Genomic DNA, 24,385 nt, shown 5'->3' on the forward strand with positions numbered 1-24,385 from the left:
TTGAACTTCATGGTGTGGTTTTCACTCTCCTTAGTATGTAAGCATGTAATGGTCACATGAAAATCAGACCTCTAAGTTACAGTTAAGTAAAACGTTGGCGAGTAGTTGTTTCAAATTGAGGTAACTTTGACATACAGAGAAATGCACAGATTGTTTGAGTACAGTTAAGTGAATTTTGATCAAAGTATATATCACCCCCAATTGAGATAAAGAACCTTTACATAATATCCCAGAACTCACTTCTGCCATCTTTGTAGAGAGTTAATAAATGCAAAAAAAAAAAAAAAAAAAACCCCAAAAAAAAACCTCCAAACAAACAGAGAAAGAACACCCCAAGAAGTGAAAATAATGGGACAATTTGGATGTAAGTTCATTTAAAATAATTTTTAAGGCAGGAATAAAAATCATAATCACAAAAGCAAATAAATAAGGGAATTAAAGAGCTATACAGAAATTGTAGAAACGTAATACATAGTCATTGAAATTGAAAATTCAGTAGAATATAGCAGCATTTAATTCTCAGTAGAATTCAAGCAGCAGATTGTACCTACACTGAAGATGGACACGATGGACTGCGATGTAGATCTGAGGAAATGACTTCGAATGAATCATAGAGAAATAAACATGGAGAATATTGAAGAGTGATTAAGAAATACGGAGAATAGAGTGAAAAAGTACTGCTTACATTTAATAGACATTCTAGAAAGAGGTTATGGAGGAAATCTTTGAGAGGCAGTATTTGAAAAGGTGATGGCTAAGAAATGTCCAGAATTGAAGAAATGTTTATCTTCAGAGTGATGCACACTGAATACCCAGCAGAATAAATAAAAAGGAAATCCATTGGAATTGCAAACTCAAAATAGAAAATCTGAATGGCAGTCAAAAAGAAAACATGATTTCCAAAGCGACAACGGTTAGGTGAACAGTAGAGTTCTCATCAGCAATAATAAATATATTAAAAATGGGATAATATTTTTACATAATGTGACAGAAATAGCTATCAACTTCAAATTCTCTTCTTAACTAAAGAATCCTTTAAGAGTAAGGACAAAAAACAGGTATTTTCAGACAAATGAAGACTGGCATTTTCTACCGACATAGCCTTACTTCTTAAACTTCTAAAAAAATGTAGCTCAGGAAGAAAGAAATAGAATCTAGAAGAAGGAAGTTGGGTGGAAGGAATTATAACAAGCAAATAAATTTTAGGTTGGTAAATGTAAACACTTTAGAACCAACAGAGAGGAATTGCTTATGTTTCAGGTGTTGGGAGAAAAGTGAATGGAAATTCTACATAAGAATTAATGTGGAAAACAACAGAAGAAACATTGGAGCTTAGGTTGCTAGGGAGAAGGATGGAAAATGGATTGGTTTTTAAATTTAAGGTATATTTTGCATTTTAAAATTTTAAGGAAAGATCCTCTCAATAGATGCAGGGAAAGCATTTGACAAAATACAGCATCCTTTCTTGATACAAACCCTCAAAAAGTGGGGATAGAAGGATCATACCTCAAGATCATGAAAGCCATATATGAAAGACCCACCGCTAATGTCATCCTCAATGGGGAAAAACTGAGAGCTTCCCCTCTAAGGCCGGGAATACGACAAGGATGTCCATTCTCACCCCTGTTATTCAACATAGTGTTGGAAGTCCTAGCCTCAGCAGTCAGACAACACAAATAAAAGGCATCCAAATCGGCAGGGAGGAAGTCAAACTTTCACTCTTCGCAGATGGCATGACACTCTATGTGGAAAACCCAAAAGATTCAACCAAAAAACTGCTAGAACTGATCCATGAATTCAGCAAAGTTGCAGGATATAAAATCAATGCACAGAAATTGGTTGCATTTCTATATACCAATAATGAAGCAGCAGAAAGAGAAATCAGGAATTGATCCCATTTACAATTATACCAAAACCCATAAAATACCTAGGAATAAACCTAGCCAAAGAGGTGAAAAATCTACACACTGAAAACTATAGAAAGCTTATGAAAGAAATTGAAGAAGACCAAAAAAAAAAAAAAAAAAAAAAAAAAAAAAGGAAAAACTTTCCATGCTCATGGATTGGAAGAACAAGTATTGTTAAAGTGTTGATACTACCCAAAGCAATTTACATATTCATTGCAATCCCTATCAAAATAATACCAACATTCTTCACAGAGCTGGAACAAACAATCCTAAAATTTGTATGGAACTAGAAAAGACCCTAAATAGCCAAAGCAATCCTAAAAAAGAAAACCAAAGCTGGAGGCATCACAATTTTCAGATTTCAAAATGTATCACAAAGCTGTATTCATTAGGACAGTATGGTACTGGCACAAAAACACTTAGATCAATGGAACGGAATAGAAAACCCAGATATGGACTCACAAAATTAGTATGGCCAAATAAAATAAATTTAATTTATGACAAAATTAATAAAATTAATTTTATATTAATTTTATTGTCATAAATTAATAATTAATTAATTAATTTATGTCATTAATTAATAAAATTAATTTATGACAAAATTAATTTGTCAAAAATTTTTGACAAAGCAGGAAAGAATATCCAGTGGAATAAAGACAGTCTCTTCAGCGCATGGTGTTGGCAAAACTAGACAGCAACATGCAGAAGAATGAACCTGGACCACTTTCTTACACCAGACACAAAAATAAACTCAAAATGGATGAAAGACCTAAACGTTGAGAAAGGAAACCATTAAAGTCCTAGACGAGAAAGTAGGCAAAAACCTCCTTGACCTCGGTTGCAGCAACTTCTTACTCAGCATGTCTTCAGAGACCAGGAAAACAAAAGTAAAAATGAACTACTGGGACCTCATGAAGATAAAAAGCTTCTGCAAGGTGAAGGAAACAATCAGCAAAACTAAAAGGCAACCAGCAGAATGGGAGAAGGTATTTGCAAATGACCTATCAGATAAAGGGTTAGTATCCAAAATCTGTAAAGAACTTATCAAACTCAATACTCCAAAACCAGTCCAGTGAAGAAATGAGCAAAAGATATGAATAGACACTTTTCCAGAGAAGACATCCAGATGGCTAATAGACACATGAAAAAAATGCTCAGCATCACTCATCATCAGGAAAATAAAAATCAAAACCATAATGAGATACCAACTCACACCTGTCAGACTAGCCTTAACTCAGGCAACAACAGATGTTGGTGAGGATGCGGAGAAAGAAAAACCCTTTTGTACTGCAAACTGGTGTAACCACTCTGGAAAACAGTATGGAGGTTCCTCAAAAAATTAAAAATAGAACTGCCCTGTGACATAGCAATTGCACTATGAGGTATTTATCCAAAGGATATAGGAGTGCTTCGAAGGGGCATATGCACCCCAGTGTTTATAGCAGCGCTATTGACAATAGGCAAATTATGGAAAGAGCCCAAATGTCCATTGACTGATGAATGGATAGAGAAGATATGGTGTGTGTATGTATATTTTATATGTGTATATATATATATATGTGTGTGTGTGTGTGTGAAGTATTAATATAACATACATACACATATATAATAAGAAGTATTACTCGGCAATCAAGAAGAATGAAATCTTGCCATTGGCAACAATGTGGATGGAACTAGAGTGTGTTATGCTAAGTGAAATTAGAGAAAGATAAATATCCCATGATTTCACTCCTATGGGGAATTTAAGAAGCAAAACATGAACATAAGGGAAGGGAAACAAAAATAATACAGAAACAGGGAGGAAGACAAGAGACTCTTAAATACAGAGAACAAACTGCGGGTTGCTAGAGGGTTTGGGGTGGGGGGATGGGCAAAATGGGCAAGGGACGTTGAGGAGGGCACTTATTGGGATGAGCACTGGCTGTTATATGTAGGGGATGAATCACTGGATTCTACTCCTGAAATCATTATAGCACTATATGCTAACTAACTTGGAGATATATACATATAAGACTTTACACAAATAGAACATATGCCAGCTTGGAGCAGAGAAGAAAATCCAGTAGAAGGAAGAAACGTTGGGGAGGACGAGGGGGGAGGTAAATAATCACAAAATAAATAAAATTAAACTCTCCTGTGTAAAGAAAGGTTTTCTCAGCTTGTGTAAAAACTAGTAAAACCTCACTACAACTATTTAAAGGTGACTAAAGCTTAATGACAATGAAAGGAAAGGTGATAAAAACCTGGTATATTAATGTTACTGTCAGATCAAAAAAATAAAGAACATTATTAGAGATAAAGAAGGTTAGTAGCCTAGGGGCGCCTGGGTCGCTCTGTCGGTTAAGCGTCCGACTTCGCTCAGGTCATGATCTCACGGTTCCTGGGTTCAAGCCCCGCGTCGGGCTCTGTGCTGACAACTTAGAGCCTGGAGCCTGCTTCAGATTCTGTGTCTCCCTCTCTCTCTGCCCCTACTCCTGCTCATGCTCTCTCTCTCAAAAATAAACATTAAAAAAAAAAAAAGGTTAGTAGCCTAAATCATCAGATATTATTCACAAGGAGCTATATTCAGTAATCTATAAATATATAACAATGTGCCCCCATATATTAAGCAAAAAAATTTTGATATGTTAAAGAAATTGATAAATAGATGGTCTTTAACAAACATCTGTAATGATAAAATTAGTAAGAATAAACAAAAATTGAACAAACAGAATAGGTTTTATTCATGTGTAAAATTGTGTACTCCAGACAGAATATACTCTTCTCTTTGAACATATATAGAACACTTCAGCTAAAATACAATTAGGATGAAAATGTATTACCCTTATGGCACAAATTAGAAAATAAAGGACTGAGAATTAAGTTGTGACTATTTTAGAAAGGAAACTAAATAGGTTCAGGTTATTTTTGAGGCTTAAAGAACAAGTTAAACATAAGGAAAGACATAATGAAAATGAGAGCAGACATTAATGAAATAGAAAAACAAAGGAAGCAGAGAAATCAGTAAAGCTGGCTCTTTGAAAAGATGCAGAACTAGAAAGGGGTGCTCAGGACAGGGCGCTGGTCCATGCCAACGTTCTGCACTAGAGAGGAGGCGCGAAGGGCACTTAGGAAAACCTGGGGAGTGTTGTATTGCTTCTCAAGGCCAAGAGAATAAAGAAAAGGGTCAACGGTGTCACAGGCAACTTGTATTTTTTGACCAGAGGTAACCGATAACCTTGACAAGACCCGTCCCAGTGAAATGATGGAGATGAGCCTGGCTGGCGTGGGTGGAAACAAAGATTGAGAAGTGGTGACAGCAACTTACAAACAACTGCAAAGCCTTCTTTGCAGAACTTTTTAATGTGGAGGGAAGCAGAGAAATAGACTCAGAGTTGGGGGGGGGGGGCGGGGGAAACTTGTCATCCTGGGAGAATCTTCTCTTAAAACGACAACAAGGGGATGTTTATATGCTACTCAAGTCCATTTGTGAGGGAGGAATTAGTGAGGCAGGGGAGCAAGAGCAAGTGCAGGAGCAAAGCCCTTGAAAAGGCGAGACTGAATAGGGGCCAGACCAGGGGAGGGGGTTTGGGTCTTTGGTGACAGCAGGGACATTTCACGAAGGCTGTGGGTGGACTGTCGTCGTGATGTGAACACTGAGCATCTCTGCATTTGTTTCTGTATTAGTAAACTATTATTAAGCAAAACATCAGTTGGCAAGTGGGGCTATGAGAGGAAGGAGGAGAAAGGATGACATGAAGGTTGACAGAAGGGGAAGGTGAGCGTCCTCACGGTAGAGAGGATTGTCAGAGGACTGAGTCCTCGTTTGGGGTTTGAGGCCATAAACGTAAGTGAAGTCAAGGAGCCCACTTGTATGTGCGTGTAGCAGTGTTGAGTTGTTGAGGTGCGGGTGCGGGGAAGGAGCACGGCGGGCTCTCACGGCGTGAAGGTTTTCCAAGCACAGGCAAGAGGTTGTGGAAAGCAGGGCAGTTAAGGATGTTTGCAGGGCGGTGTGCTTGTAGTGAATGATCCTGGCACACCACGTGGGAAGGCGATAAGGGAGGACGTGGTGGGAGTGAGTGGTAGTGAGCACGGGGGAGGACTAGTGGATCAGAGGTTTTAAGGTTGAAGAAAGCTCTGAATATTCCAGTGCGGGGTATTGGGGACAAGAGTTAACTGCATCAAATAAATGCGCTAAATGCTCTGAGCTTCTCTGCGACAAGACTTAATCGGAGAGGATACGTGACAAGTGAAGTCACAAAGAACAAAGTCAGGAGCACTGTTTGATAATAGTATTTATTTCAGTTCGTGACAAGCTTTAAGCATTTTCTGGAAAGGTCCATACCACTCTTAAACACATGGTCAGAAGAATTTTCTTAATATTGTCTGAGTTACAATTAAGATCTGCTGGATAGTGTAGACAATGGTTACAGACAAGTGGTTAATGAAAATTGGGCTTGGGTGAATGAAGGGACAGTGTGTTAATGAATAAAAGATCAAGTTTTCTGCGTTTGGAGTTTGGCCAGGCAGCTGTTCATTGTATTCTGTTTACTTCTAGATATTCTAGATTTCAGAATTTTACTGATAAAATTTGTAAAAACAACCCCCCCACCTCCACACGAAACTAAAAATGGAATGGGGTTGCCATCCTTTTGTAAATGGAATGGGGTTGCCAACTTTTTTGTCAAGTAAGTGGGGAAAACTTACCATGAGCTATTACTATAATTACTTAAAAGAAAGGACTGCACAACACCAAGCAAATACAAGGACTTGGCCTTAAAAAAAAGGATGGTTCTTGGGGCGCCTGGGTGACTCGGTTGGTTGGGCATCCTACTTCATTCAGCTCAGGTCATGATCTCGTGGTTCCTGGGTTCGAGCCCCGAGTTGGGCTCTGTGATGACAGCTTAGAGCCTGGAGCCTGCTTTGGATTCTGTGTCTCCCTCTCTCTGTCTCTGTTCTGCCCCCGATTGCACTGTGTCTCCCTCTCAAAGGTAAATAAAGATTTACAAAAAAAAATTTAAAAGGATGATCCTTTTAAGAGGGACCATTTGGCAATTTGATACTAACATACATGTATACATACACCCAAATATATTTTCCTTAGTTTGCTTAGGACCTGTGCAACTCTCCACCCATGTGGGTACATTTCAGAACCACCTAACTTGGGGTGGGGGACGCCTGAATGGCTTAGTCTGTTAAGTGTCTGATTCATGATTTCGGCTCAGGTTATGATCTCACAGGTGGTGAGTTCGAGCCCCGCGAGAGGCTCTGTACTGACAGCATGGAGCTTGCTTGGGACTCCCTGTCTCTCTCTCTCTCTCTCTGCCCCTCCCCTGCTCACGTGTTCTTTTTCTCAAGAATAAATAAATTAATTTTAAAGAAAGAAACACCTCACTTGAGAGAACCTAGGCAGGTGCCTTTTGGTGATAATGTTACCAGCACAAACAGTAGCTAAGGTAGAATCTGAGCCATAATGAGTGAAGGACTTTGAAGAGCCTCACAGAATCATGTGAGGTTTTCCACTAAATGGTCAGGATCCTCTACAAACTCCCGCCCCCCGCCCCAACCCAGTACATTCTGTACATATCCGTATCCCTCCTTACACTGCATTTAAGTAGGTAGCTTGATCAGAGGCAGGCGCTAGGCTTAAGGTACAAACCTCTTGGCTAATTGGGATAGTCTTTCATTGCTATATCTGCAGAATGTGGTTCATAGAGTGGTGCTCAATAAATGTCTGAGATGAGCCTAAATGAAATGAAATAATCTTTATGAATGGCAGCTCCCAACAGTGGAAGGAAAAAATCTTTTGAAGGTAAAGTGATGCAATTTTTGACTTTGGTGAATAGTAAATCTGCAAAGACAATGAGAAAAATTGCTTAAGGAGATAACACAAAAGCCTGAATTATTTACCTGAATTAATTACCTGGATAATAACGGGTAACATTTATTGAATGCTTACAGAGTACCTCACTGTATCGTGTATTATTAATCCATTTACTCAACAAATATTTATGGAGTTCCTCCTTGAGTTTTCTGGGCACTGCTTCTAGCTAGGCATGAGGGGTGCAGAGAAAAGTGAGTCAGACACATTTCTGCTGTTACAGGGGAAGTTGTATGAAAACAAGTACTTTCTAAAAAAATAACAATGTTAGATAGCAGTAAGCAGTATGAAGAAAGTAAAGGAGAGTTAGAGGGTGGAGAGAAGCCCTCAGGAAGCTGTTTTAGGAACAGTGCACAGAGAACACCCCTCATGCAGTTGGGTGACAGTTGAACTAGCTCTTTGAAGGAGGTACTATCATCACATCTTTTTCCACTTGTGGTAACCCAGGAATACGCAGGTTCAACAACCTGCTCAAGGTCACACAGCTAATAAATTGCAGGGCCAGGATTTCATTAAGCCAAGCAGCCTAGCTCCAGACCCATTTCTCTTAATCACCATGCCAGAGGCTGTAGAAATGAATAGTCAAGTCATGCTTTCAATAGAAATGTTTTGTTTGAACCCAGCCATTTTTTGCTTTCGAAAACTGATAATCCAGCGTGCCTGGCTGGCTCCAGTGGAGCATGGGGCTGGTGGTCTCAGGGCTTTGAGTTCAAGACCCATGTGGGGTATAGAGGTTACTTAAAAAGAAAAATCTGTAAAAAAAGGAAAAAGAACACTGTTAATCTTACTTAGGTAGACTGAATGCTTTCCATTGTGTGGTCTTCCTTTTGGCCATTTCATTGTCAATTAGCACTTCTATTAGAGCACATCACTAGCAAAGAGAAGGGTCACCAAGTAAAATGGATTACATGCTTCTTTATTAAAAACATTAGCTTGGTGAGGGACAGAGCAGAAACCGTTGCGTAAATGGCTTTTAAATAGCCTTGCAATTTAATTTCTCCCTGTTTTCTCTGATTTTCACTTAATATGGATGCTTTAGAGTTTGTTTCATGATTTTTTTTGTTTTGTTTTTTATTTTGGGTTTTTTTTTTTTCGTCCAGAAGTTCCATTAGTGGCTCAGAGTGAACCTGTATTTAACTAAAGGTTGTGTGTGGTCGCAACAGTATCAGAGACCAGATCAGAGAGCCCAGACACAGACCTGTGTATTTTGCGTTCCACACATAAGCGAGCCTGTTGTAGGCCAGGTATCTTATATAAAGTGTTTTGCTTGAGGTGAGACAAATCAGCACTCTCTCTGCCCTCTGGGGATGTACAATTATTTACTTATAGTGGTAATTGCTGGAAAGGTGAAAGTCCAGATGTATATGCAAATTGTTTCCTATATATATTCTCCAAATAGGTCCCATATGGTACAAGGTGGGTAAAAGAAGATTTACTGAATTACAGCTCTGGTGGCCTGAGAATAACTGTTTGATGTTGGGAAACAGCTCGCGCTGACGGGAAGACAGAGCCGCGTGTCGTATACCCAGCTTACCGATTGCTCTATCATAGCCAAACTGTACTGGTTGTTCCCACTAACCTTGAATATATAGGGCCATTTCTTATAATTACATTTATTCCTTCATCAGTTAATACTTAGCAGTTAACAGATGATCAATTAATATTTGTTAAATTAAACTTAATAATGTGATGATGTTGAAGTGTAGTGGTTTCATTTGATTCCTGAGATAATACTATTTTTTTCATCTTTAAGGCAGTTTATGCAAATACCAAAGGGGAAACTCTCAAAACAATTTCCTCTTTATTCTCATTCTCTTCCTTACAAGATTGTGGGGTTTCTTTTTCTCTCATTCTGGTTTTTCTTTTTCTTTTTCTTTTCTTTTTTTTTTTTTTTGTTTTTGTTTGGTTTTGAGGGAGGAAAATTCTATTATAATTTAGGTCAGTACAAAGCTATCTATTTTATGCAAAAGGATATAAAATCCCAAGTGTGTACCATTCTGCTTTTATATTTCAGTAAGGTATTGTTTGATACAGCCCTTGCATTAAGAATGGGATAGTAGGTGTGAAAAATGGGTATAATTTGGGGGGGGGGGGTGCGGAATTACTACATTTTAATCACATCACTCAGATATTTTTCCATTTCTTTCTCCCTGAGCATTTAAGCCATAGTGTGATCACAGATGATCAGTTTTCTTAGCAGTAACCATCGCTTGGAGCCTGTGGATCAGCCAGTAAGTGATTTCAGGTGATGCCACTACAGTGAGTTCATTCTGGAAGCCCCCAGCACCCTGGTGGTACTATCTGGAGAATATTCCTTTAATACTTGCAGTGGTGAACTGGCCCCAGTCCCAACTTGTTGGCCTTGTCCTCAGTGTTCTGCAGAAATAGAAGCAGATACTGAAAGAGGAGAGTGTGTTTGTATTTGCGCTGTTCTGTGAGGGTTGGCTCCTCGGTGAGCCCTTGGTCTTGGGTCTGCTGCGGAGGGGTATGTAGAGCAACAAAGCATAACTGGGAGTGACGGGAGGCAACGGCTTCCCAGTCGAAGTTCTAGCCATGGACTCTGCCATGCCGCACTGGCCAGTGAAGGAGACCGATGTGATTTGTCCTTGTCCCTATCCTAAGGTCTTTCATCAGGTCTTTGATCTCTTCCTCTCGGCACCTTGCTTTTAGCTATTGGCGAGGCTGACCAACAGCGGGCCTCTGGCATCAGCAGAGTCTGCCTTGTAAGTGATGAGCCGGTAAGGACACACGTTCTCTGTACGCACTCAGCTCCACGAGGGACCCTCTCTCCCTTCACCCTCCAGTGTCTAAGCAGAGATACAGTGTTGGAGTCTTGTACGTGCAGTTTGCCTTTGAATAGAGAGTTTTATCTAGACTTTCTACTTGCTTAAGAATAGTGTGGGTGGATTCTCCTTGATTTACCTCTTCATTTAGTGGAAATAGAACTCGAACTGACAGCCAGGTATAAGTGCTCATAAGGTTCACAGTCTCTTTTTAGTTCTTCAGCAGCCTGAGGGACGTGGTGAGTGGTAAGGAAAGGGAGACTGGTGAGGTTGGGGCAGAAGGGAACAGGTGACCTCAGGTAAGGTGTATTTTTTTTTTAAGGTATATTTTCTTGGAATGATTTTATGAGTATTAAGGGTTTTGGCATTACATCTGACCCACAGGGGAATGCTTCTTGGATTTTGGTCTTTTTTAGAATGAGCAGATTTACCATCCTTTTTACTAGTTAGGAAGTTGAGTTGGAGAAAGGTGAACTTACCACTCGATTCTTTTTTCAGGCACCAGATAGTAGCTTTCTTGCCATTTCTCCTGCGGTCTGCCTATGTATCTGGTCATCAACCCTCCTATTTAGGGGTCATTAATAAGATCCCTCTGAAACTGTTCATTTGCCATTTTTTACTTAATTTGGAGTTGGAAGAGTGGGGTTGTGGCTGCATGATTATTATGCTGTAACTTGTTTCTTTTCAACTTTACTAATTGTGTGGGTTCTACAGAAGTAATTACGCAAGTGTGCTGTAATTCTACTATTTACCCTCAAAGCTGCACTTCAAATTTTAATTTTTTAATGAAATTCCCTCTTCTTTAAATTTTTTTTAACGTTTTTCATTTATTTTTGAGAGAGGGAGAGAGAGAGAGAGAGAGTGCACAAGCGGGGCAGGGGCAGAGAGAGACGAAGATAAGAATCTGAAGCAGACTCCAGGCTCTGAGCCGTCAGCACAGAGCCCAACGTGGGGCTCAAACCCACGAACCATGAAATCATGACCTGAGCTGAAGTTGGACACTTAACCAACTGAGACACCCAGGAGCCCATAAATTTTAATTTTTAGCAGTCCATCACCTTAACCACCTGGCCACCACGTCCCCTAAATTTTAATTTTTAAAAACACATCTCCATCTATGTGTATAGTAATAAACATCTGAGTTTGAATCCCAGTAATGCAACTAATTATTAGATTGAATTTTGGGAAGTTATTCAACCTAACACAATGTATAGCCCAGAGTGGGCATTCAGTAAATGCTGGTTCCCCCTTCCCTTTGCCTATTCTCTTAGATAAAAAATTTTAAATCGCTTGTTTCATTATATTGAATGGTTAATATATATGCGTATAGAACAGGACTCCAAACATTAAAAAGTTACATTAGGAAGAAACAATGTTCTACTTCTGTTTCCACATTTTCACCTTCCTAGAGAGAACTGCTTATGCTGTGTTTCTTGTGTAATCTTTGGGGCATATTCTATGCTTATGCTTATGGAAACCTGTGATGCTTCTACACGCGCACACACACATTTACAAAGAGCATACCGTACGTACATAACCAGTCCCCTACAGATGGACATTTGTGCTTGCTTTATCTTTTGCTGTTACAGAAGGTAATAAATATCTTTGCATGCATTTCTTTTTTTAAAGCTCATTTGTGATTCTGTAGAATAAATTATTGCAAGTAAGTTTTCTAGTGCAATGGTTATGGAATTTCTTTAATAATAAATACTGCGAAATTCCTTTATGTAGAATTTGTATCAGTTCTCACTCTGAGCTATATAATATACAAGTGTATGTATTTGTACTACAGTTTACTTACCAGTGCTGTCAAACTCTAATCTTTATTAATCTGGTAAATGAAAAATAGTATTTCATTTATGTTTAATTTATGTTTAACTTTTGATTGACTTATGCTTTCATATGTTTAAAAATCCTGTATATGTCCTTTTCTGTGAACTATTTATAGCTGTCCTTTGCTTATTTTCATTTTTCTCATGAGTGTTTTTTTTGCTGATTTAACAAAAATTTTACTATGAAAAAATGAAGCATTTGCCTGTCGCATGTTACAAATATTTTTTATCAATTTATTATTTAACTCTTTGATGTAAGGGGAGTTTTTAAAAGAATTCGGTGCATTTTTTTCTTTAATTTTATGACGTCAAATTTAACAAAAAAATTGAGGTGAGCACCCGGGTGACTCAGTCAGCTGAGCAGAGTCTGATTCTTGGTTTTAGCTCAGGTCATGAGCCCAGAGTTGAGGTGGGATCGAGCCCTGTGTCAGGCTCCTCGCTGAACATGGACCCTCTTGAGCTACTTGAGATTCTCTCTCTCTCCTTCTGCCCCTCTGCTTTCTCTCCCTCTGCTTATGCTCGCTCTCTCTCTAAATTAATCACTCCTGGAGATCCAACTTAATTTGTTTCTGGTTGTTACAATACCATTTGTTGAATTCTCTGTTGATTTCCTTATTGACATGAGATACTAACATTGACATTAACATATCAATGATTCTCCTTTGTACTTGTGTATATTCCTTAGAGAAACTTTTGTAAAAATTCTGTCACCTGGAAATTCTGTACAATTTCCTCTTTTATTGTTTTGTCATTCATGGGTCACAGTCCAATTGTAATGATTTTCTGGTTATCAGTAAATCATGATTCTAAAAAATTCAGCCTTCTTGAACAAATCTGGAAATAAAGTGGGGAAATGTTCCTTTGTACCTATTCTATATCCAGCTGTTTTACATATAAACCTAAAGAAGCTGCAACAACTCAGAAGGTATATCCTCTGCCCACCTACCTGAAAAAAATTGAAACTAGAAAAAAGCAAGTCTGAGAAAGGGAAACATAGGGGTGTAAGAAACTACCGTTGAATAATGTAACCAGTGAAAATCATAGATAATTAAAGGTTCATTCTAGTAATGTGGCTATGAAGTTTAATGCAGTTCTTTAAAGCATTTCAAAAATAGAACAGGCACATGTAAAAATAAATCCTAAAAACAAAAAGAAGAATTCTTGGTGATTTTTAATGAAACGTTCTATACTAGTTGCGCCTGCCATCTGTCCTTCTGGTTCCGCGAATCCAGCCGCCCGTACCTCTGACTGCAAGTACCTGGCTGTTGAGTGGCTGTCTTAGCGAGTCTTGCCTTAATCATTTCCTCGTCTCATTGAGTCCTCCAGTGTATTGGCCTCTACTTCTCTCCCTGTCCATCAGCCCTGTCTTCTCCTTCACTACTCAGGTTAGACTTTAGGATCCAGCATTTCAGTAACTCACAAATAGCTGAACTCCTACTTGTTTGTCAAACCCAGACCAGGATGAACTCTTACATCTGCTTCCTCAGTAACCTGTCTATGGGCATTTGAGTATTGATGAAGAAAATGACACAGTGGGACAGGTGAGAGCCAAATCAATTTGTGGTCACCAGACTGTCAGGGCTGCGCAGCAGCCCTACTAGGCTTCTTTGGTTCGCTCGTTTTTTTCCTCTTTCTACAGAGATTATTTCAAATCTTTGCTGCTCTCTGCAAACCTGTGCGGCCTCTCTTCACTCTTAGCAGATGAGAGTGACACGAGTCACACAGTGAGAGACGTCGCACTGGAACTCCCTCAGCTTCCTACTCTCTCCAGTGTTCGCACATTTCCACATCTAGGCCTGATTTCTCTTCCTTTCTGCTCATTACAGGGAACAAGTGTCTTTCTTCCTGAGTAAGGGCCACATGTGCTCTGGGTCTTTCCGCTTTCTGGGAACTCTGTCTTTCCCCTCTCTTGCCTCATCAGCTTCCCTCTCTGCTGGATGCTGCCCTTGGGATTTAAGCATGTTCAAGTGTCTCCCGTCTTAAAACAAGCAGATGAACAAGAACCTCCCTCACCGTGCCCCTCTTTCTTCCCCAGCTGCCACACTGTTGCCTTGTCTTCAAAGTCAAACTTGTCAGGGCCCTTACCTGCCCTTGCCACCTCCTTTTCATTTGCCACTTTGCCCCTGGCCCACTGCACCTTGACTTTTACTCCTAACATTTTTTAAATAACTACCAGTAGACTAGACACGGGAGGTGGGGCTTCCGAATCATTAGAAAATAAAGGAAAAAAGAAAATGCAATGAATATAGGAAAAATAAAACACTAAAAATACAAAATAAAATTTTTAAAGCTCCAAATATGTCAGTAATTGCAGTGAACTTGAAAGGTTAAACTGTACGGTGTGATCTGTTTTCCTTAACAGTCTAGAAAAGGTAAAAGTATAATATCAGAAGGCAGATTGCTGAGAGGAGGGCATTGCCAGTGCAGGGCACAGGGAACTTTTGGCTGTTATGCAAACATGTAAACATGATCACATGTTTTACATGTTAATTGTTGTGTTTCATGGCTTTATGTTTGCCACAATGCGTATATTTACATTTAGTGATTTTAATTGGGTGTTATCCCACCATGAAGCTGACAAAAAAAATTTAATAGAAACAGAATAACATACTACTTGGCTCCTAGTAGTTTGTATTTACAAGTCCTAATCATGTAAACACAATACTTCGTTAACTGAAAATGTGATTATATTGCATTAGGAGGATGACCAGAGGGGAAGGGCAGCTAAAAGATCTTAATCCTAATTGACCGTTAATGGGAAATTGAGAGAATGTCTAAGACTGATGAACCAAGAATTAGCAATGAAAGCAGTTTGTTTAGAAACACCTAAGCAAAAATTGGAAGAAAATGCCAAAGGAGAAGCCTCTAGGAGGCAGACTTGGTCTGGAAGGGGCTGTAGGGGGGACTGATAATTTGTTGGCAGCCTGTTAGAGTTCCTTTACTTTTTTGACCTTGTGCCTATATCGTTTGAATAAAAATTAATTTTAAAACGTGGGACAGTGCATAATTAAAAAAAAAAAAAAGAGAGAGAGGGCGACTGGGTGGCTCAGTCAGTTAAGTGTCAGACTTTGACTCAGGTTATGATCTCTCAGTTCACAGGTTCAAGCCCCGCATTGGGCTCTGCGCTGACCACACAGAGCCTGGAGCTTGCTTCAGATTCTGTGTCTCCCTCTTTCTCTGCCCATCCCCCATTCATGTTCTGTCTCTCTCAAAAATAAATAAAACATTAAAAAAATTTTTTAGGGGCACCTGGGTGGCTCAGTCGGTTAAGCATCTAACTTTGGCTCAGGTCATGATCTTGCAGTTGGTGAGTTTCAGCCCCACTTCGGGCTCTGTGCTGACAGCTTGGAACCTGGAGCCTCTTCAGATTGTGTGTGTGTGTGTGTGTGTGTGTGTGTGTGTGTGTGTGTCTCCCTCTCTCTCTGCCCCTCCCCTGCTTGCACTGTGTCTCTCTCTCTCTCTCAAAAATAAATATTTTTTTTAAAAATTAAAAAAAAATTTTTTTTAATGCGGGCCAGTGCACTGCTAGAAATAACTATAGAAAGACCAGAAATGGACGTTGAACCCAGCTTAGCTGAAAGGGAGTGTGGAAGCTCTGATAGGAGGGATGGCTTTTCCCGGGAGCTGGTGTCCTAGCTGAAGGCAGAAGGGTGAGTTGGGGCACACCAAAGGTCCTGGCAGAACGTCACTGGTCATCAAGGATGTTTCCTTGCAGCCTCTTTCACTCCAGCAGTATTTGCAAAAGAGGCTTACTGATTTATTGCATTTTCTAGCTTTATATTCATGCCAGTGGTGGAAAGACAACACAGATCTCTCCTCTGTGTATTTTTCTCCTTAAAAAGCATTGCTGGTCTGTCTAGCACCACTATCACATCGAGTGTTTGGTGGGATATTCTTACTTGTTTCTGTTTTTTTAGGGGTTATCATTCAGTGCTACTCCGTGTTTTTCAAATTTGGCGATAAATTGTGATGTTTCCGAGTTACCTTTTCCTTCCTTAATATCTCTCATTGACTGTGATGAGAATTCATGTTGTTGCATGATACTGGCAAAGATTGTCTTTAGGTTCCTTAGACCTATATTAATAAACTGTTGGCCACTGTTTTCCACTGGTATCCTGCTTTTAAGGTTTTAAAATCACTCCCATTTCTGACTCCTAAAAACAATCAGATAAAAGATCACTTAGAATATAAAAGTTCGAAATACTGTGCAGTTCCTTGTTAAGGGCAGGCAGGGTCACCGTACTGTGCACTCATGTGGCACATGTCAGGGGGCTGTTAGGAAGTTTTGGAGGCAATTTATTTTAATAATGACCATCTTAACAAATTTGTTGGCATCTCATTGAAATAAGCTTTGATATATGAGATAAAATTGATTTTTTTCTATTTGTAATTTAAGTGGGATACCTATAATCAAAAATAACACTTAGTGGGTCCATTCATGCAGCAGCCACTGTTTGAATGATTAAGAATGATAGGTGCTCGACCACTTAGAAGCTCACAGTTTATTTACTAGGAGGTAGTTTTAAAAAAAAAAAGGCAACCACACTGTAAGGTATTAAGGGCTGTGTAAAGAAGCATACCGGGGCGCCTGGGTGGCTCAGTCAGTTAAGCGGCCAACTTTGGCTCAGGTCATGATCTTGTGGTTTGTGAGTTCGAGCCCCACATCGGGCTCTGTGCTGACGGCTGAGAGCCTGGAGCCTGCTTCGGATTCTGTGTTTCTGTCTCTCTCTTTGCCTCCCCTGCTCACACTGTCTCTTTCACTCTCAAAAAGAAAAAAAGAAATGTCCCAAGTGCTGTAGGGAACATAGGCAGAAAAGCTACAGGCCTTCCATTTTCAATAAGTATTCTTTTTCTGCTATTTACAAGTTTTTATCACTCATAAAGCTACTGTTTTTTACTGAAGCCATTCACTGTTTTGCCATTTAAAAATGAAAATTCACCTTGAAACACTGACTTGAGGAAGGAAGGAGACATTATTGTATGATAACATAGTATGATTAAGGAAGTATACCATTGGGACAATTTTTATTGTCTGGCTCCTCACGAAATAAGCGTTAGTCATTATTAGTGATATGTTCAGTCATGTTTTCTTTAAAATTTTTTTTTTAATTTTAGAGTGCGGGGGAGGGGCATAGAGAGAGGGAGAGAAAATCTTGAGGAGGCTGCACACCGAGCACAAGGCCCCCCATGGGGCTCGATCTCCCGACTGATCATGACCTGAGCCGAAGTCAAGAGTTGGATGCTTAACCTACTGAGCCACACAGGCACCCCTGTAGTCGTGTTTTCTTACAAGAAAGATGTGACTATTCTTTAACTTGTCCTTTGATAAAAATCCAAGTGGTCATCCTAAAGAGAACTAAAATCATACCTGTGTACAGTTTTTCAGTAAAGTAACTTGGTAGATAGAGCGACAAGGATGTTGAGAAGGGTTCTTGACCTGGAGTATGTGCACTGTGTGCTTCGGGAACTTTTGACTTAAGTTGGCAGCGTTGTTCAGATCGCCTTTACCCATTGTGTTTTGTGTGTCTGTGTGTGTGTGTGTGTGTGTGTGTGTGTGTGTGTGTGCGCGCGCGCGCGCGTGTGTGGTTTTTCCTTTGAGAGAGTGGTGTTAAAGTCACGTCATGGTCGTGGATTTGTGTACTTCTTTTCTTCTGTCATTTTTGCTTATTGAAAAACTCAGTTATTAGGCACATAGATGTTTACATTTAGGATTATTACATCTTCCTGATGACTTGGCCCTTTTAATCACTATATAGTAGGTCTTTTTACTTTGTTGGTTCAGTTCTCCTTGTACTGAAGTCTAATTTGTCGGATATTATTATAGCATCTCTAGCTCTGTTTTGCTTAGTGTTTGCATTGTATATTTTCCCCCATAATTTTACTTTCAGTCTATCTGTGTATTCAGACTTAAAGTGCATCTCTTGGAGACCGCGTACATTTGGGCCGTTTTAAAAAATTAATTTGATAATCTCTTTGAATTGTCAGTTTATGTTAAATATAATTATTGATCTGTTTGGTAAGTGTAATATGCTCTGTTTTGTTTTTGTCCCATCTGTCTGTTGTTATTGTGTTGTTCCTCTCTTCTTCCTTTCTTGCCTCCTTTTGAGTTAATCGGTATTTTTTAGTATTCCATTTGAATTCCTCTGTCAACTTCTTACCTAGGTCTCTGGATTTTTTCAGTGCATTTTTTTCCAGTGGTTGCTCTAGAGATTACAGAATACGTTTACATATTATTACAGTCTACCTAGGACTACTATTGTACCAGATCAGATAAAATGTAAGGATTTTGTAAGAGTATTTTAATTCCCCTGACCTTTGGACTTTTATTTTCACATATACTCACATCTGCTTACACTATAAACTCCATCATATGGTGTCATAATTTTTTGCTTTAAACACTCATATGTCTTTTAAAGAAATTAAGAAATAAAAAAAATCTGTACCCTTTTTCTACTCACCCACATATTTATTCCTTTCCAGAGCTCTCTATTCCTTTGTGTAGTAGCTTCAGTTTCTATCCTGGCCACTTCTCTTCAGCCAGAAAACCTTTCTTTAGCACTTTATATAGCATATGTCTTTTGGCAGCAAGTTCTCTCATCTCTTGTTCATCTAAAAATGTCTCTATCTTCTAGTTTGAAGAATGTTTTCATTGGATGAAGAATTTGGGGGTTCCATTTGGTTTTTTTGCAGCACATCAAAAATCTTTCACTGTCACCTGACCTCCGTTGTTTCTGATGAAAAGTGGGCTGCCATTTGTATTGTCATTCCTTTGGATGTATTGTGTTGTTTCCCCCACCCCCACCGGGGCTGCTTTTAAGGTTCCCCTTCCAGGGCACCTGGGTGGCTCAGGTCATGATCTCATGGTTTGTGAGTTCAAGCCCTACATCAGGCTCTGTGCTGATGGCACAGAGCCTGCTTGGGATTCTCTCCTCTCTCTGCCCCTCACCTGCTTGTGTGCACTCTCTCTGTCTCTCTCTCTCAAAATAAATAAATAAACTTAAAAAAAAAAAGTTTCCCCTTCCCTCCTAAACATGATTTTTAGCAGCTTGACTGATAAACAGATACATAAAGGTTAAACAGTTTGCCCAAGAATGCATAGCTAGTGAGTAGAAAAATTCATTTCAGTTGATGTTGAAGGCAGGGAAAACTCTGTTATTATTCAAGAATTGGAGTATGGATCCATGGGATGCAGACTTGAAGAGCCAATGAAACTATGGCATTTAAGGACGTAAATATGCTGCACACTCAGGGCAAGCCATGGGGTCCCTTTGCCCCTGCTGCAGTAAGAATGAGGGAATTCACGGTCTACTGGGTTGAGTGGACAACTTGAAGAAAGAAAAATGCCAAGACCTAAACTTGTATTTTCAGCTTAAGATGGGGACTAAAACTTGTAGCTATTCTATAATTAAGCTAACACAATTTCTTGTATCTACTAGCCTTAGGGCTAAGATAGTTCTTAAACTCACTGTTTGATCCAGCATGAGCTGAATTCATTTTCTTGCCAGGTTTTCTGTTTGAGAGTTAAGTGTTGATCAGGAAGGAATGAGATCGGTTATTCCAAACTCTCCTTCAAAGAGTTTCTTGGGGAGAGAGTATGCTCGTAAGTGGTGCTGTGGCAATCTAAGAAAGAAAAAAGGCGGTTGTGGAGGGGGGGTGGTATTTGTTTGAATGGGTGTTTTATAATCAGAATTCTATAATATAAAATATTTTCCCTATATTCTATTTTATTTGTAATATAAGACTCATATAAATGCGTTCTGAATAAATTGGATGGCTCATAAAATGATCATGTTTAATGTTGAAAGTTAAGAGATCTTATTTTTAAAAAGGATTTTGGAGAATATGCTACCTTTTCCAACTCAGGGGGTGGGATGAGAAGGAATACTATTTCTAGATGAGCCCTCTGTCTTCTCCTCTGCTTTCCAGGTACAGACACAGCCATACCTGTGCTTGTCCACCAGTCTTCTACTCTGTTGGTAGAATCTGCCAGAAATAATTTAATCCTGCATCCAAAAATACATGTTACCCTAGGGGTCACTTGTTATCCAATGGGCCACATCCAGCCTTTTGCTGTGTTTTTGTATGGCCCTAAACTAAGAAAGGTTCTTATATTTTTAAGAAGCTTGAGGGTGCGGGGAATGAATATGCAACAGAGATAGCATACAGCCTACAAAGCCTAAGATATTTATTATCCAGCTTTTTATAGAAAAAATTTGCTGACCCCTCTTTTTCACTGTACTTGCTGGAGATACAAAAAAGTAAGGATTCTGCCCACATATAGCTTATTTGATCAAGAATTTCTCATTAGGGAATTGATTATATAACATCCCCTTCTTTTTTTGTTTGTTTTTGAATTTGAACATGTCTGATAAGCATCTCTAAATTATTCATTGTGCTCTCATGTTTACCTCTGAATTTAAAAATAGTGATAGCTATGTGTATCAGCTGACATTGCTGTGTAACAAACCATCCCAACACTCAGAAGCTTAAACTAACAAGCATATATAATTTCTTAGGAGCCAGTGGATCATCTGGGGAACCCGTTGATTTAATCTGGGCACAGCTGGGAATGGTTCTGCTCTGTGTATTTCTCATCTTCTGGTGTCAGCCCAGGCAAGTCCTTCTCAAGGTGATAGCAGAAGTTTGAGACCAAGCTGAAGCACAACAAAGGCTCTTGATGACTAGTTTGGGACTAGCTATACTGTTACTTCCAACTCATTCTTTTGGCCAAAGCAAATCATGTGAGTGAGCCTCCAAAGAGTGGGGAGCTTTCCCCTGCCTTCACTGGGAGGACATTGGAGAGTTACATGGCAAAGGGCATGGAAATTTGAGGCCAGTAATGCAGTCTGTCATAATATGGGTTAGCGCCAGGATGTGCCTTGCAACTAGCATTGGGAGGTGGGTATCATACCCAACAGAGATAGGGACAGGAAGGAATCATTCCTCAGAAGTCCTTCTCTGTGGGGCATCAGGAGCACAGGGGCCCTAACTTCCTTCAGTTTAGCTTTTATTTACTGAGTGTCTTCTTTGTGCCTAACACTGTACTAAGTTATGGGACTTAGGGAGCTTCAGGTCTCACCGTGAAAACAGACCATGGACACATACTTAGAAGATGGTGTGACAGTTCCAGTAGTAGAAGTTTTTACTGGATATAGAAATAGCAACAGAAGAGAGAGGGAGTCAACTCTGCTTGGTGGAAAGACATAGGAAGCGTTGTTGAGGAAGAGATAAAATTAACTCTTGAAGGATGGACAGGCCCACAGTGCCTGCAGAACAAGTTCAGGTAGAGAAGTACTATTTATGGGAAACAGTACGGCAACCTGTTAACGCTTAGAAATTGATTGTAATTAACATCTGTTTGTGCTCGGATAATACAGAATTCTCTAAGAGCCAGTGAATAACTTTGGACTTACCCCTTTTTTACATTATTTATTGCGGTAGTTTTCACACTTCAGCGTGCATCAGAGTCACCTGGAGGACTTGTCAGGACACAGATTGCTGGGCCCGCCCCTAGACCTTCTTACTCGGTAGGCCTGGAACAGGGCCAGAGAATTTGCATTTCTAACAAGTTTCCGGATGACGCTGATGGTGCTGGTTCAGGGACAACCCTTTGAGGACTATTGATTTGTTGAGTCTTTCCTCTGTGTCTGGCAGTTTGCATTGTGGTGAGTGTATACAAATGAAAAGAAAACATCCCTGTCATCAGATTGCCCGTGGTAGGGTGGCAGAGACGGAGAAGTAAGCGTATAATGATAGTACGGCGGGGTGGACGATGAGCTCCCTGAAAGCGCGGTGTGCAGTGAGAAGGTACCGAGGGGGTACTAGTTCCCAGTGAGGCTAGAGGCTGCGGGTGTGTGTGAGGCACAGCGAAACCCATTCAATTCTGAGCCAGGTTTAAAAAAACTTGAAAGTAGAAGGCTCATATTTTTACGGAGCCCCTTTGTTTGATTTTCTCCTTTAAAAAAAAATCCTAAAGTAATAACGAATAGAAAAATGACCTTGAGTCATGCTTTGCATGAGATTGGTAAATGGAGTCATCTTTAATGTTGCCCTTAAGAAATTTTCCGATCAAAATTTTTTAGACAAGCTTTTATTTAATATTTGTTTATTTAAGAAATCTTTACCTCCAAGGTGGGGCTCAAACTCATGACCCTGAGATCAAGAGTCTCATGCTATTCCTACTGAGCCAGCCAGGTGCCCCTAGACAAACTTTTAGTTGTATGCGGAAGATGGCAAAGGCTGAGTTAGTTACTTTGTAAATAAAAGATGCCCCCTTTCTTTTGTTAATTTGTGCTACTCATCTTCACCTATTTTAAAGAAGTTTGTTGGAGAAAGATATTAACGTTTATTATGTGTGAGTCTGTATTTTCACAACTGCTAGAAATGTATGTATTTTAGGATGCAGACAAAACTGAACAAGAGCAGAACAATCAGAAGTGATGACACACAGTTCACTAGGCAGGTTGACCTGGGGCTCCACGTGCTGAGCTCGCATTGGACCAGCTGTTCAGTGCGGTTGTAGGCTAGTGTGACACCGTGGGACAAACTGACGTCCTTCCCTGAAGAGTAGCACTGAGGAGGAATTCAGGGGACGTTAGGTCATGGACACAGGCATCGCTGTCTCTCTTGGTTGGGCACAGTGAGCTGAGAGAGAAGGTTGGGCAGGAATTGACTAGAAGGACACCTGAAGCAGGCAGCTGGTTGGTCAGCTGACCAAACTATATGCCAGCAAATGAAAGAGTGAACATGGCAAGTAGCCAGGGCGATTTGGAGAAGCCGAAATGTACTCATGGAGTCGTTTGTCTCGGCATTAAAGACATTCTGCCCTCGTAATGACACAGCCCAGACTGTGTTCTCATCTCATCCTAAAGGGATAGTACCCTTAGAGGAGTATTGGTCTATATGGCTTCTATCTATCTCTTTATATTTTTTTAATCAAAAACATATACCTAAAGTTATGCAGAACATTTCATTTTAAATAGTTCTGTTCCCTCTGGCAAACCGAGCTGAAGTCAAGTAGAAATTATAAATAGAATTCTTGCGCCTTAAAATTGTGTAGTGTGATGTATTTTTGTTGAAGTTGAATTACTCATGAAAATTATTTGTAGTCTTTTTAACTGCCCTTTTTAAAATATAACTTCATTAACAATGAAATCTTGTTAACCTCTTTCTTAGCATACATCTGTGGATGGATATACTGAACCACATATCCAGCCCACCAAATCAAGTAGCCGACAGAACATCCCTCGGTGTAGAAACTCCATTACGTCCGCGGACGAACAGCCTCACATTGGAAATTATCGTTTACAAAAAACAATAGGGAAGGGAAATTTTGCCAAAGTGAAATTGGCAAGACATGTTCTAACGGGTAGAGAGGTAAGTTTTCATGATGCTTTCTAATATTTACTTGGACCTCTCCAGAGTCTTTAAAGCTTTCCTGTAGTTGATGCTGGGAATGAATGACAGTTGAAATATGGTAAAACACTGGGATGCATGTGAATGGAACATCCGTGGACACAGCCATAGTTGGCCTTTGAACGTTTAGAAAAGACTCCTCCCTTCACGTAGCATCTTTTGTAAATCAGGTGTAACTACAGAGGAGCTTTTCTCAGACTTCTGTCTGCATTATACAGTTTCTGTAAACATTTCTGACTACCGTTGTTCCCTGGCCCCAGGAAGAGGGCCAGGGAAGTTCACATTAATTATTGCCTCATGTAAATTGGGTATAAATGTATATAAAGTCACCCACTAATTTTTATCTATTTAGAGCCCACATTGCACAACTGTTATTGATGTTTTTCCTCAGGTAATAAGAGAATTGGGTTTCTAAAATCCCATGTGTTTTAAATTATGTGTATGTATGTAGAGAAATTGTTACTAATATTTATTTAATACTTTACATAGTAAAGACTAAAAAGCAGTATTACTTAATGTTTCCCTGCTCTAGTGAGGACATTGTGAAGATCTCAGTCATAATTTGTTTTTAATAAGTTTTTCCTTCTC

General features: G+C 39.6%; 1 protein-coding gene across 2 annotated transcripts in view; it reads left to right on the forward strand.

Moving 5' to 3' along the window:
- MARK1 (microtubule affinity regulating kinase 1) overlaps nucleotides 1-24,385 on the forward strand; it is a 117,713-nt gene that overhangs the window by 24,159 nt on the left and 69,169 nt on the right. For both annotated transcript variants that reach the window (XM_078441049.2, XM_078441050.2), the window contains exon 2: nucleotides 23,558-23,758. In XM_078441049.2, coding sequence (XP_078297175.1) covers nucleotides 23,558-23,758 — 201 coding nt within the window. The remainder of the gene's footprint in view (nucleotides 1-23,557; nucleotides 23,759-24,385) is intronic.

The sequence above is a fragment of the Panthera onca genome, chromosome F1 (genome assembly GCF_046562875.1).
Source record: "Panthera onca isolate mPanOnc1 chromosome F1, mPanOnc1 haplotype 2, whole genome shotgun sequence".
Lineage (NCBI taxonomy): Eukaryota > Metazoa > Chordata > Mammalia > Carnivora > Felidae > Panthera > Panthera onca.